Source organism: Rhinopithecus roxellana, chromosome 8 (assembly GCF_007565055.1).
Source record: "Rhinopithecus roxellana isolate Shanxi Qingling chromosome 8, ASM756505v1, whole genome shotgun sequence".
NCBI classification, from domain to species: domain Eukaryota; kingdom Metazoa; phylum Chordata; class Mammalia; order Primates; family Cercopithecidae; genus Rhinopithecus; species Rhinopithecus roxellana.
The window spans coordinates 11,308,218-11,322,478 of NC_044556.1; the positions used below are offsets into that span (position 1 = coordinate 11,308,218).

Genomic DNA, 14,261 nt, shown 5'->3' on the forward strand with positions numbered 1-14,261 from the left:
CCACCGCGCCCGCGGCTTCATCTCACTCTTACAGATACTAAAATGTGAAAACAGACAGCGCAAATGCCCATCAATCAACGAGCGGATAATGAAAATGCGGGGAGTGCGCGCGCACACACACACACAGGAATACTACTCAGCCATAAAAAGGAATGAAATGGCATTCACAGCAACCTAGATAGAGTTGGAGACCACTCCTCTAAGTGAAGAAACTCTGGAATGGGAAAACAAAACATCCTATGTTCTCACTTATAAGTGGGAGCTAAGCTATGAGGACGCCAAGGCATAAGAATGATACCATGGACTTTGGGAAATCAGGGCGGTGGGGTGGAGGGAAGGTACAAGACTCCACAATGGGTACACTATACGCTGGTCCCGTGATGGGTGCACTGAAATCTCGGAAGTCAACACTAAATAACTTATCCATGTAACCAAGCATCACCTGTTCCCCAAAAACCTATTGAATTAAAAAATATATAAAATAAAATAGGCCAGGCGCTGTGGCTCACGCCTGTAATCCCAGCACTTTGGGAGGCCCAGACGGGTGGATCACCTGAGGTCAAGAGTTTGGGGTCAAGAAACCCTGTCTCTACTAAAAATACAAAAATTAGCCGGGTGTGGTGGTGGACACCTGTAATCTCAGCTACTCAGGAGGCTGAGGCAGGAGAATCGCTTTAACCCTGGAGGCAGAGGTTGCAGTGAGCTGAGATTTTGTCACTGCACTCCAGCCTGGGTGACAGAGCAATACTCTGTTTAAAAAAAAAAGAAAAAGAGTCCCACTTCTCCCAAATAATCTGGGGACACCGTGAAACTCCACACAATTTGCTGAGATGCCAACATAAGATCCAAAGGCTGAAACACCAGGGGATTTTGACACTGACCTGCAGCTTGTCCTCATCTTCAGGGTCAGGACTCCTGGACTGTGCTGGACATGACGATGAAATTCTCCCCTGGGGCTACAGGCCTTGACCACGTCCCTCTCCTCTCCTCTGCCCCTCTGTGGCTTGAGGAATTGCTGTCATTCTTCTTGCCTCTGGCTCTTTGCAGGGGCTGATTTCTCCTTTGCACTGGGCGTGTTCTCACTTGATCCATCAAGTCTCAGCTCAGCTGCCACCTCCTCCAGGAGGCCCTACTGGATCCCTCTGGGAGTGCCCACTGCTGCCCCCATTATGGGTCTGACCACCTTGTGCTGTACCTGCTGAGTGCGTGTCTGACTGCTCTCCACACAGGAGGACTGAATAAATATTTGTGGGATGAATAACCAAGTGTGTTGCAGTATGTGCAGAGAGAGTTGTAAGATTTCTCTGTGAAAAAAATTTTTTAAAAAGTTTCCCAGCACTTTGGGAGGCCGAGACGGGCGGATCACGAGGTCAGGAGATCGAGACCATCCTGGCTAACACGATGAAACCCCATCTCTACTAAAAAATACAAAAAACTAGCCGGGCGAGGTGGCGGGCGCCTGTAGTCCCAGCTACTCGGGAGGCTGAGGCAGGAGAATGGTGTAAACCCGGGAGGCGGAGCTTGCAGTGAGCTGAGATCCGGCCACTGCACTCCAGCCTGGGCCACAGAGCCAGACTCAGTCTCAAAAAAAAAAAAAAAAAAAAAAAAAAAGTGGATGGGCGCAGTGACTCATGCCTGGAATCCCAGCACTTTGGGAGGCGGAGGCAGGAGGATCAGGAGGTCAGGAGTTTGAGACCAGCCTGGCCAATATGGTGAAACCCTGTCTACTGAAAATACAAAAATCAGTCGGGTGTGGTGGCGGGCGCCTGTAGTCCTAGCTGTAGGAGGCTGAGGTGGGTGAATTGCTTGAACCCAGGAGGCGGAGGTTGCAGTGAGCCGAGATTGTGCCACTGCACTCCAGCCTGGGCGACAGAGCTAGACTCCGTCTAAAAAAAGGAAAAGAAAAAAAGAAAAGAAAAAAAAGGCCGGGCGCGGTGGCTTATGCCTATAATCCCAGCACTTTAGGAGGCTGAGGCCGGCAGATCACTGCTGGAGTGCAGTGGCACGATCTCAGCTCACTGCAAGCTCCGCCTCCCGGGTTCACGCCATTCTCCTGCCTCAGCCTCCTGAGTAGCTGGGACTACAGGCGCCCGCCACTGCGCCCGGCTGATTTTTTGTATTTCTAGTAGAGACGGGATTTCACCGTGTTGGCCAGGATGGTCTCGATCTCCTGACCTCGTGATCCGCCCGCCTTGGTCTCCCAAAGTGCTGGGATTGCAGGCGTGAGCCACCGCGCCCGGCCAAAAAACTCATTTTCAGGTGAGACGACGCCACCTTGCGGCCGCCGGCACTGGCCCCGCCCCTAAGGCCCAGCCCCCTGGCCGCAGTCCCGCAGGTGTCCGGCAGGTGGCACGCGCGGCCCGCGGAGGTTTCGCGCCTTCTTTTCTCGCCTCCAGAAAAGTTTCTTGGATGTCCCGGGGTCTCCGGCGCTCAGGGGCGCGTGTGGCTCATTCGGGTCTCAACCTGGACCCCCGGTTGGAGGTGTCCCCGCTGTGAAGTGGGGCAATCAGAGGCACATTACGAATTATCCTGGTCTTAGGCGTTTGCTTTTGAGGGCCCCTTCTATGAAAAAAATATTAAAAATGGTAATTTATTCTACAATATTCACTGTCAAAGAAAAGAAGAAAAAGATACTTTACTCTGCTTCATGTCCTGGAAGAGGGGTAAAAATTATATTTTATATCTGCGTCAGGATAAACATAGTTATAACAGTCTGGATCCATTACATATGATTTTTGTTTGTTTGTTTTTGAGACAGTCTCGCTCTATGGCCCAGGCTGGAGTGCTGTGGCCGGGTCTCAGCTCACTGCAAGCTCCGCCTCCCGGGTTCACGCCATTCTCCTGCCTCAGCCTCCTGAGTAGCTGGGACTACAGCCACCCGCCACCACACCGGGCTAATTTTTTTGTATTTTTAGTAGAGACGGGCTTTCACCGTGTTAGCCAGCATGGTCCCGATCTCCTGACCTCGTGATCCGCCCGCCTCGGCCTCCCAAAGTGCTGGGATTACAGGCGTGAGCCATCGTATTTTATTTTTTGAGACAGTCTTGCTCTGTGGCCCAGACTAAAGTACAGTGGTGTATCACGGCTCCCTGCAGCCTCGACCTCCTGGGCTCAAGCAATCCTGTTGCCTCCGCCTCCTGAGTAGCTGGGACTACAGGTGTGTGCCACCACACTCAGCTAATTTTTGTATTTTTTGTAGAGATGGGGTCTTGTTATGTTGCCCAGGCTGGTCTCAAACACCTGGGCTCCAGCGATCTTCCTTCCTCAGCTTCCCAACGTACTAGGATTATGGTCTTGAGCCACGGTGCTCAGCCTTAATTTTTTATTTTATACAGTTTTGTGGAGAGAGGGTCTATGTAGCCCATGCTCATGTTGAACACCTAGCCTTAGGCCATCCTCCCGCCCAGGCCTCCCAAAATCTGGGATCATAGACATGAGCCACTGCGCTGAGCTCTTTTGTTCTTCTTCTATTCTTTTTGAGACAGAGTCTCCTTCTGTCTCCCAGGCTGGAGTGCAGTGGTGCGATCTTGGCTCATTGCAACCTCCACCTCCCAGGTTCAAGGGATTCTCCTGCCTCAGCCTCCCGAATAGCTGGGGATTATAGACGCCTGCCATCACATCCGGCTAACTTCTTTGTATTTTTAATAGAGACAGGGTTTCACCATGTTGGCCAGGCTGGTCTCGAACTCCTGACCTCAAATGATCCACCTGCCTCGGCCTCCCAAAGTGCTGGGATTACAGGCATGAGCCATTGCACCCGGCCCTAGTTTGGGCTTTTTAATCTGCAGAGCTGTGAGGGCGGGATCTGGGGGGGTTTTAGGAGGATGTCCCCCACCTGAGCACAGAGAACCGAGAACCAGAGAACCGGTACAGTGACCAGCAGGGGTTAGGGGAGGATCAGGCTGTTTTTGTATGGGGGAGGTTCCCAAAGCCCCAGAACCCCTCAGGAGATGCTCTGGCTAGGAAACCTTCAGAGCTGGGGCTGCTGTGCCTCTGGTAGATGGTCTGGTTAGGAAATGCGTAAAGCTGGGGCTTTTGTGCCCAAGGCACAGCTTGAGAAAGAGACTGGGAGAGGTTTGCACTGATCTAAATCCACACTGCTGCCTACCCCCACAGGGCATGGGGGCATCTGGAATATGGTGGAGCCAGCTAGTCTGTGTAGACATTCCCGGCTCCCTCTCTGGGCTAAAAATAGGAGCCCCTCACTGCAGGCAGCTGCCATCCTGCATCCCCTCGCCGCCCTGCGCGCGGCCCCTTTCGGGGAAGCTGCGGCCAGCTACCCGGATCACAGCTTCCTCCTGGGAAACGGGTAGGGGCTCTACCCTTCCTGCCCTGGGGGTAATTATGCCTCCACCCCGTGCCCTTCCCTTTGAACAAAGGGCAGCCTAATCCAGAACAGGATGGTGAAAGGTTGAATTAACATTGGTCCATTTTACAGAGGGATAAACTGAGGCACAGACAGGCTCATGCACCTGCCCTCCAGGTGCCTTTCAGGTCCACTGGCCTCCAGGTGCTCCATCTTAGGTGGGAGGGACTTTCTGCACCTTCAGACCTGAGCTGGGTCCTGGCCCTAGAAGGGTTTACTCCCCCACCCTTTTATCCCGCCGCAGGGAGGTCTCTCCAAAGCACCCCCCACCTGGGGCAGGTGTCTCGGGCCTCTCCATCGGAGATAGGGGTGACAGCTGGGTTTGGGTGTTTAATAGCCTTATAGTGGAAGACTCTCAGACACCTGCTACCATTAGGCTACACGCGGCTCTGGGGCTGGAAGTCTGGATTCAGGCCTCGGAGTCGGGGGCAGCTCTCCTACCTGCAGTATTTTTTTTTTTTTTTTTTTTTTGAGACGGAGTCTCGCTCTGTCGAGCAGGCTGTAGTGCAGTGGCCTGATCTCGGCTCACTTCAACTTCCACCTCCCGGGTTCAAGCGATTCTCCTGCCTCAGCCTCCCAAGTAGCTGGGACTACAGGCACCCGCCACCACGCCCGGCTGATTTCTGTATTTTTAGTACAGATGGGGTTTCACCTTGTTGGCCAGGCTGGTCTCGAACTCCTGACCTCTGATGATCCGCCCACCTCCGCCTCCCAAAGTGTTAGGATTACAGGCGTGAGCCACCGCGCCGCCCCCGGTTGCAGTTTTGTCGAGGCAGGAGGTGCAACTAGGGGGAAGGACCGAGAGAAAAGTGGCAATGCGGTGTGCTAGTTTAGAGGAAGGGGAGGAGATGACTACAATCCCGCCCCCAACAGTCAGGACCGGGGACCCGAGCCCGACAGAGACCCTCCACAAGTTAGGGCCCCCCCGGGTGGCCCCTGCCCGCCCTCCAGTCTCCCCCGGGGCTCACGTCCTGGCTGGAGCCTGGGCTTCTAAGCTTAGCCCCCTGGGGTCGCTTCCCGCGCACACAGCTCTCTGCAGAGCACGCGCCCCCCTCCCGACCGGCTTCCTTGCACCTGGCTCGGTGCCTCAGTTTCCTGCTCTGTGCAGTGGGGACAAGAAGGTTGCCCACTACAGAGAGGCGTGAGGGCTGGGGACGGGCAGGGACCTCCCTGGAGGGCGGCGCGGGGCACGTGGTTGGGCAAGCGAACGCTCAGACTGTGGAAGTCATCACCACCTTCACCGGGAGCAGCCAAGCTCCCGACGCTGGTGACAGCCGGGCCAAGCAGGGTCGTCCCGGTTTCACGAAGGGGCTCCGGGTCCCCGCGCGCACCTCCCCACGCCCGCGCCGAGCCCCCGCCTACAGCCCGTCCCTCCCCAGAGGGAGGCCGGCGGGGCCCTGGCTCCCTCCCTCCGACGCCGCCCGCCCAGCTCTGCACCGGGTCTTTCAAGCCCATTTCACAGACTTGGAAACCGCGGCTCCGGAGAGTGAAGTCACTCTAGCAGGGTCGCTCCATCTAAGGGGCAAAGGTGAAACTCCGAGCCCAGGAGGCCCAGCCTAGGTGCTCCGTACGAAGGGAAGAGTCTTGGTCCCAGATCCGGCTCGGATGCGCCCCCAGCCCGCCCGGGCGGAGCCCGTCAGTCTCCTCTTCCTACCCCGGGGCGCTCCCGCTCCAGCCCGTGCCCCCGCACCCTCTGCGCTTGGGGCCGCGTCGCGCACTTTGCCCACCGTCCCTAGGCCGGGGGGCGGGGCCTCCCGCGGCGCTGTTCCCCTTCCCGTTTATTATTTATTATCCTTTAAAGGGGCCGCGACCTGAAAATTTCCGTCCACTCTGCCCGGCTCCCCAGCGCCCCCGGGCTGGTTGCCCGTCGTCCGACCGCGCGCGGGGGGCGAGGGGGCGTCTGGGGAAAAGTGGGGAGTCCTGGCGAGCCCCTCCCGCGCCCGGGCCGCGGCGCTGAATCACCGGCCAGGTATTTGCATCCGAGAGCGACTCGTCCCCTGGTGATTTGTCTGGGGGTGGGGGAGGGGCGGGGCGGGGGCCGGCCGCGCGCGGGGCGCCTCTTACCAATCGGGCGGAGGGGTGTAGACGCGGACGCGGCTGGCGGCTCGGTGAGTCGGCGCGCGGCACAGCCCCGTGGGTCGGGGGCCGGGAGCCAGGGGCGCTCACCGGCGGCTTGGAGGCCAGGCGGGCCCGGGCAGGCCGACCCCAGGCGCGGGGCGCGCGCCCCCCCACGAGCCGCCCTGCGCGGTAAGGCTGGGGGCCGCGCTGGCCGTTCCCAGCGCGGGTTCTGGTGCCGGGGTGGGCGCAGTGCGTCCTGGAAGCCAAAGAAGGGGGTCCCCAAAGTTGGGCGGAGATGTTGGTGGGGGTCCCGGGCTGGGAAGGCGGCCCTGGCGGTTCGGGGTTCGGGGAGTTTTCTCTGCGCCCCGCTTGGAGACTTCACTCCCCATTGGATCAATCGCTCAGGGGCGATCGGGGGTCGCGAGTGCGCGCCCCCCCTTCCCCAGCGGAAGGAAATGGTCTTTGCGCGCGCGCGGGGGGCTGCACCCAGATATTTTATTTCATTTTTACTTTTTCTCCCCGAAATCAGGGGTTTATTCGGCAGCCCAGAGAGGAGGGAGGGTAGTTCCCGGCGAGCCTCCCCAGCCGGGCTGGTTTATTTATAAAGTGTCCGCCCTAGCGCAGAGAGGGGCCCCCGGGGGAGACACCGAGGCCCCCGCGCGCCGGGGTGGGTTGGGCCCGGGCGCCCGGTTCCCCGGCGGGGATACCCAGGAAGAGCCCCCCGACCCGTTTCAGGGCCCCCCAGACACAAAAGCCGGCGCAGGAAGCGCTGGGAGCGCGCGTTTGTCAACTCCAACGTTCGGCGCCGACCCCAGGCGGCGGGTTCAATTATCTTCCGTTTTTAGGTGCTCGGGCTGAAGGGGTTCCCCCCCCCATGCAAATCGGCCGCTTTCCAAGAAGCCTTTGAAATCCGGACCAGGGTTTCTGTATTCTTGTTTCTTCTCCTTCATGAGTTTTTTTCTCACTTCCTCCAGGCCCCCCCACCCCAGGAGTTTCTTAGCCCCCTCCCCAGCTTTCTGCCCCGCCCCTCCCCCTCCTCTTCCCTTCGTGGAGTGAGGGGCCCCTTTCGCCACCCGCGGGCCCAGGGCCTTGCACAACTCTTTAAATAACCATGTTTTGCAAGGCCCGGGCCGAGCGGGTGACCTCTCTCTGGAGGCCCGGGGGGAGGAGGGTGTGGCTCAAGATCCCTCCGCCCCCCACCCCTGCCAGGTCCAACGACCACCCAGTGCCCTGTCCCAGCCTCTCCCTTGGGGCTGTCATAAAATGGGGGTGGGGGTCGAGGACAAAGGGCTCTTGGGGGGAGGGGTCTGAAGGGGGTGGGCGTTGCCAGTTTAGGGTTAATGGCGGCGATGGGGGGGGCACCCAGCCCTGGCCTAGGGGGGATCTGGGATCCCCACCTGCCCCCTCCACCGGCCCCAACGTGGAGGTCTGTCCTGCTCCCCTCCCCCATCGGGCGACCCGGAAGGGTCATTAAACCCAGCAGGGCTCGGAGCGGGCTGGTGGGGGGAGTGGCTTCCTTTGGCCTCTTCCTTCTGTGCCCCCAAAGAGGGGGGGCTTTGCTTAGAGCTCTTCCGTGGGGGGGGCTTGTCTTGAAGTTGTCACAGGTGGGGGAAGGGCGACAGACCCGACCAGACCCTGAGTCAGAAATGCCCCCTCAGCACTTTCTTGGGTTGGGTGGGTGGGGGGTGACCACAGGCCAGAGGGTGGGGGGCTGGGTGCCACCCTGGTGGCCTCTGGACCACCAAGCTCTCCTGGTCACTCCCCAGCACTATGGCCCTGAGGTCTTTGTGACCTGGGACCTCTGTCCCCACAACAGATGGAACAGAGGCTATTTTGGAACGTGCCCTCCATGCTTTCTCCCAGGGGCCACCCACCTGCCCCCCACTGCGTTTCACCCATGGGGCCGAAAGACTCAGGGGTCTGGGTAAAGGGTGTCTGTAGCAGAGGGGGCTGCACGGCTCTCCCCTCCCGTGACTGGGGAGGCTTGAGGGGGTCTGCTGTGTCACACTGACCTGGGTGGGGTCAGGTCACAGGAGGCATCTGAGTCCCAGGAGCCCCTGCCTCCTCGCCTTTCCAGACCTTGTCTGCCCCGGAGCTGTTTATGAGTCTTGGGGGCTCCTTTGCCAGGGTAAGGGTTGGGGGTGGCCTCCTGGGCCCAGCTGCCTCTCCGGAGGGTGGAGCTTTGCCCCCTCCGCTGTCCCCAGGATGTGCCTTCCCTCTGGGGTGTCACTCCAGGCCTGTTGGGTTCTGCCCGGCCTGTTTTATTGGCGGCCTGGGCGGGTGGAGGTGTGGCCTGGGCTGGGGGGTGGCTGGGGTGGGACCCAGCCCCTGGGAAGTCTCTTCCTCACCCAGGCCATTAGGACTGGCCCTGGGTGGAAGGGACTTTAGGCTGGAGTGTGTTACCGTCCTAGACATCCAGCCCACTTGGAGTCCCAGAGGACTGGGCAACTCCAGACTCCTGTTGCCCTGCGGAGACTGTGAGGTCTACGTGGGAGGCTCTGTGGTCACCCAGACCTGGGTTCAAACCCCAGCCCCATGTGTCCAAGCGAAGGGTCCCTGAGCCTCAGTTGTCCTCAACTGTGAAATGGGACCACCCTGGTGCCCCCTTCCCTGACACCTGTTGGTGCCCATCTTAACCTCCTGAACTCGATTCATCCCTCCTTGAGTGCCATGGGGGGAGTACTGTTATCCACGCCGTTTTGCAGGTGGGGAAACTGAGGCCCAGAGAGGTTGGGGCTTGGATGTTGCTGTTGAGTTAGCTGTTGAGTTAGCCGAGGGCCCGTATACAGTAAGCAGTCAATCTCGGCCAGCCACCATCTCTGTTGGCCTGAGATGGGAGGATACCTGGATACCTGGAGTCCGGGCTGGGCCACTCCAACAGGGATTCAGGCAGCAGCTGGAACTTAGAATCCACCTGACTGGGCCCGGAGCCTACTGGCCAATCACAGGCCAGGAACGCCCATTCCCCCACCCTGCTTGTGAAGCAATAATCCAAGATCTCCTGGGGCAGACAGTCTGGCCACAGTGTGTTTCTCTGTGGCCCAGAGCTGAGCGACCTTGCTACCCAGGCCCTCAGTAGGGTGTATGCGAAGAGCCTGCGCCTCTGCCTCCAGGAAGGCCTCCAGGTCTGCATCCTGCATGAGATGGACATGAGAGCTGATCCCCAGGGCCTTCATGGGGAAGGAGGGGGCCTGCGGAGCTCAGATCTGCTCTGACCATCCCTTTTCTCCCCCCTCAGGTTTCTGCAGATGCGTGAATGAGCCGGATGCCAGCCTCTGTCCCCTGGAGCCCAGCGTGAGGAAGAGGCATGCCCTGTCAGCCTTCAGCCTGAGCCCGGCGGCCCCCGCCCCCGCCCCCTGCCACCCTGCACTGCCCCGGCTCCCCCGCGGCCCCCACGCTGCAGTGCGGCCGGGCCCCCTCCCCGCAGGGGCCGCCCCCGCCGCCCACCCCTAGCGCCCGTGGTGGTGGTGGTGGTGGTGGTGGTGGTGGCCCAGGCCGCAGGGCCATGAAGCTACAGGCCGTGATGGAGACGCTCTTGCAGAGGCAGCAGCGGGCGCGCCAGGAGCTGGAGGCCCGGCAGCAGCTGCCCCCTGATCCCTCCACTGCACCCCCCGGCCGGGCCCGGGCTGCTGCCGACGAGGACAGAGAGCCCGAGAGTGCTCGGATGCAGCGGGCTCAGATGGCTGCGCTGGCCGCCATGCGGGCTGCAGCTGCGGGCCTGGGACACCCGGCCAGCCCCGGTGGCTCTGAGGATGGGCCCCCAGGCTCGGAGGAGGAGGACGCGGGCCGGGAGGGGACACCCGGCTCGCCTGGCCGAGGCAGAGAAGGGCCGGGAGAGGAGCACTTTGAAGACGTGGCCTCCGATGAGGACATGTGAGTTGGGGTCTGGGGCAGGGCCTTCTGAGGGCTGTTACTGGCTCTGAGCCGTCACTCTGCTCATCTGCAGAATGGGAGTAAGGGTCCTGCCACTGGGGTGTCATGCCTGTAATTCCAGCAGTTTGAGAGGCTGAGGTGGGAGGATCACTTGGGCCCAGGGCTTGGAGACCAGCCTGGGCAACATAGCGAGACCCCATCTCTGCAAAAAATTACCCAGGCATGGTGGTGCACCTGTGGTCCCAGCTACTGGGGAGGTTGAGGCAGGAGGATCCCTTGAGAACAGGAGGTTGAGGCTGCAGTGAGTTGTGATTGCTCCAGTGCACTCCAGCCTGGGCGACAGAGACAGACCCTGTCTCCAAAAAAAAAGGTTTTTTTAGCTGGGTGCTGTGACTCACACCCGTAATCCCAACATTTTGGGAGGCTGAGGCGGGTGGATCACCTGAGGTCAGGAGCTGAAGACCAGCCCGGTCAACATGGCGAAACCTCATCTCTACTAAAAATACAAAAAGTAGCTGGGCGTGGTGGCAGGCGCCTGTAATCCCAGCTACTCAGGAGGCTGAGGCAGGAGAATCACTTGAACCCAGGAGGCGAAGATTGCAGTGAGCTGAGAATGTGGTGGTTTTTTTTTTTTTTTTTTTTTTTTTAGAGAGAGTCTTGCTCTTTTCGCCCAGGCTGGAATGCAACGGCGTGATCTCTGCTCACTGCAACCTCTGCCTCCTGGGTTCAAGTGATTCTCCTGCCTCAGCCTCCCAAGTAGCTGGGATCACAGGCGCACACCACCATACCCGGCCAATTTTTGTATTTTTAGTAGAGACGGGGTTTTGCCATGTTGGCCAGTCTGGTCTCCAACTTCTGTGTTTTTTAATAAAGGGAGTAAGTGAGTGTCCTGTGGACCCTGTTCCCCTGAGCAAGTGTTTATCAACCCTGTACTATGTGCCGGGCAGTCAGCCTTTCAGGATGATGATAAAAATGTTCTCCATTTCTAATCTCTAGCACAGGAGTGGCCGCTAAACACTGGAAATGTCAGGGCAACTGAGGTCTGGGTTTTTAACTTTGTTTCATCTTTTTTTTGAGACGGAGTCTCGCTCTGCCGCCCAGGCTGGAGTGCAGTGGCGCCATCTCAGCTCACTGCAAGCTCCGCCTGCGGGGTTCATGCCATTCTCGTGCCTCAGTCTCCCAAGTAGCTGGGATCACAGGCGCACACCACCACGCCTGGCTAATTTTTTTTGTATTTTTAGTAGAGACGGGGTTTCACCGTGTTAGCCAGGATGGTCTCAATCTCCTGACCTCATGGTCCGCCCGCCTGGGCCTCCCAAAGTGCTGGGATTACAGGCGTGAGCCACCGCGCCTGGCTGTCTTTATTTCATCTTAGTTAACTTAAAGCAACGTAGCCACCGATGACGATGGCAGATTCAGCGTGAGGGGCAGATAAAATCTGCAGCCGGCCGGACCTGCATAGCGTGTGGGTCCCCCCAGGGCTGGTTGAGGGCTCACTTGCTGTGGGACCCTAGCCTCCAGGAACCCGCATCTTCCTGGGAGGACCTGAACAAGTAAAGATGCCGGGCGCGGTGGCCCATGCCTGTAATCCCAGCACTTTGGGAAGCCGGGGTGGGAGGATCGCTTGAGCCCAGAAGTTCAAGACCAACCTGGGCAACATAGTGAGACCCCATTTCTACAAAAAGTACAAAAATTAGTCGGGTGTGGTGGCATGCATCTGTGGTCCCAGCTACTTGAGAGGCCGAGGCGGGAGGATTGTTTGAGCTCGGGAGGTCAAGACTGCAGTAAGCTGTGATCACACCACTGTACTCCAGCCTGGGCAACAGAGAAGACCATGTCTCAAAACACCAACAAAACTGGCTGGGCACGGTGGCTACTCAGGAGGCTGAGGCAGGAGAATCGCTTGAACCTGGGAGGCAGAGGTTGCAGTGAGCAGAGATCGCACCATTGCACTCCAGTCTGGGTAACAGAGCGAGACTCCGTCTCAAAAAAAAAAAAAAAACCGGCCGGGCGCGGTGGCTCAAGCCTGTAATCCCAGCGCTTTGGGAGGCCGAGACGGGCAGATCACGAGGTCAGGAGATCGAGACCATCCCGGCTAACATGGTGAAACCCCGTCTCTACTAAAAAAATACAAAAAACTAGCCGGGCGAGGTGGCGGCGCCTGTAGTCCCAGCTACTCGGGAGGCTGAGGCAGGAGAATGGCGGGAACCCGGGAGGCGGAGCTTGCAGTGAGCTGAGATCCGGCCACTGCACTCCAGCCTGGGCGACAGAGCGCGACTCCGTCTCAAAAAAAAAAAACCAAACAAACAAAACCTAGCAAAGAAGCAGGTGATGTCAGGTTGTACAAAGGGCTGCAAGAAAATCTAGGAGGGTGCCGTGGAGGGGCAGTGGCCAGGGTGGGGTGGATGTCAGATAGCGGTGGGAGAAATCTCCCTGTGGAGGGACTGGGAGGTGGAGCTGAGACAGCATGCATGGTGCAGGAACCAACCTGCCACGATGATTCTCATTTTTTTTTTTTTTTTTCAAGAGACGGAGTCTTGCTCTGTGGCGCAGGCTGGAGTGCAGTGGTGCCGTCATAGGTCGCTGCAGCCTCCACTTCCTGGGCTCAAGGAATCCTCCCGCCTTGGCCTCCCAGAGTGCTGCAGGGATTATAGGCATGCGCCACCATACCTGCCCGCGTGATGCTTTTTTTTTTTTTTTTTTTTTTTTTTTTGAGACGGAGTCTTGCTCTGTCGCCCAGGCTGGAGTGCAGTGGCCGGATCTCAGCTCACTGCAAGCTCTGCCTCCCGGGTTGACGCCATTCTCCTGCCTCAGCCTCCCGAGTAGCTGGGACTACAGGCGCCCGCCACCTCGCCCAGCTAGTTTTTTATATTTTTTTTTAGTAGAGACGGGGTTTCACCGGGTTAGCCAGGATGGTCTCGATCTCCTGACCTCGTGATCCGCCCGTCTCGGCCTCCCAAAGTGCTGGGATTACAGGCTTGAGCCACCACGCCCAGCCCCGCGTGATGCTTTTCAAGGCCCCAGAATTCACGCTGTAGGGACGGCTTGTGCTGTTCTGGGCTGATTGGGAACAAAGTGGATGTCACGGCTGCCTCATGCAGGCTGTGTTCATGGGCGTGCTCTGCAGCCTGAGCTGGCGGCGGCCGGCTCTTCCTATTTCCAGAGAGGGAAACTGAGGCTGGGTGGGGCGTGGGTCTCTCCCTAGGTTGGTACGAGCCAGCACCTTCTCCCCTGACTCCTGCCCTCTCTGCTCACCCCAGGAAGCCCAAATGGGAGGAGGAGGAGATGGAGGAAGACCTCGGGGAGGATGAGGATGAGGAGGAGGATTACGAGGACGAGGAGGAGGAGGAGGACGAGGAGGGGCTGGGGCCCCCAGGCCCTGCCAACTTGGGCACCACAGCGCTGTTCCCCCGAAAGGCCCAGCCAGCCCAGGCCTTCCGAGGCGATGGCGTTCCCAGGGCGCTGGGGGGCCAGGAGCGGCCGGGGCCTGGCCCTGCCCAGACCGGAGGGGCCCATGTAGCTCCGCAGCTGCAGCCGCCTGACCACGGGGACTGGACGTATGAGGAGCAGTTTAAGCAGGTGAGTGGACGTGTCCCGTGTGGTAGCCCTTCGAAGGCCCTCGTTGCGCGGGGCGTGTGCTGAGCCGGGCGTCGAGTTGAGAGCTGGGGACTCCTGCGGTAGCTTCCTGTGCTTCCCTCCTGGCTGTGGGCTCGACCAGCCGGCTGTTCATTGCTCTGACGTGGGATTTGTGAGGCGTGCCCGCCAGGCAGGAGAAACCTGGGGGGCTTCACGGCCCCTGTATCGGAGGTGATGGGGCAGAGAGGGGAGGCGGGTCTGAGAGGGAGAGGCTGGCGCCAGCCCGAGCTGGGCGTGGGCTGGAGGAACCAGGCATGCGGGCGATGCGGGCAGAGAGGCCGGGGCCTTGGTGACGGGGTGACAAGGCCTCCTCCGTCCCCTGGCATCT

At 59.3% G+C, this 14,261-nt stretch overlaps 2 protein-coding genes across 4 annotated transcripts in view; both read left to right on the plus strand.

Moving 5' to 3' along the window:
• Window positions 1-14,261, plus strand: part of MIER2 (MIER family member 2) — a 993,207-nt gene that overhangs the window by 8,165 nt on the left and 970,781 nt on the right. The gene's annotated exons all lie outside the window — the stretch shown is intronic.
• ARID3A (AT-rich interaction domain 3A) overlaps window positions 6,148-14,261 on the plus strand; it is a 48,924-nt gene continuing 40,810 nt past the window's right edge. The window contains exons 1-3 of one of the 3 annotated variants that reach the window (XM_030935032.1): window positions 6,148-6,335; window positions 9,663-10,297; window positions 13,558-13,876. In XM_030935032.1, the coding sequence (XP_030790892.1) occupies window positions 9,930-10,297; window positions 13,558-13,876 (687 nt within the window). In that variant the 5' untranslated portion in view covers window positions 6,148-6,335; window positions 9,663-9,929. The other 2 variants (XM_030935033.1, XM_030935034.1) reach the window with 2 other exon arrangements.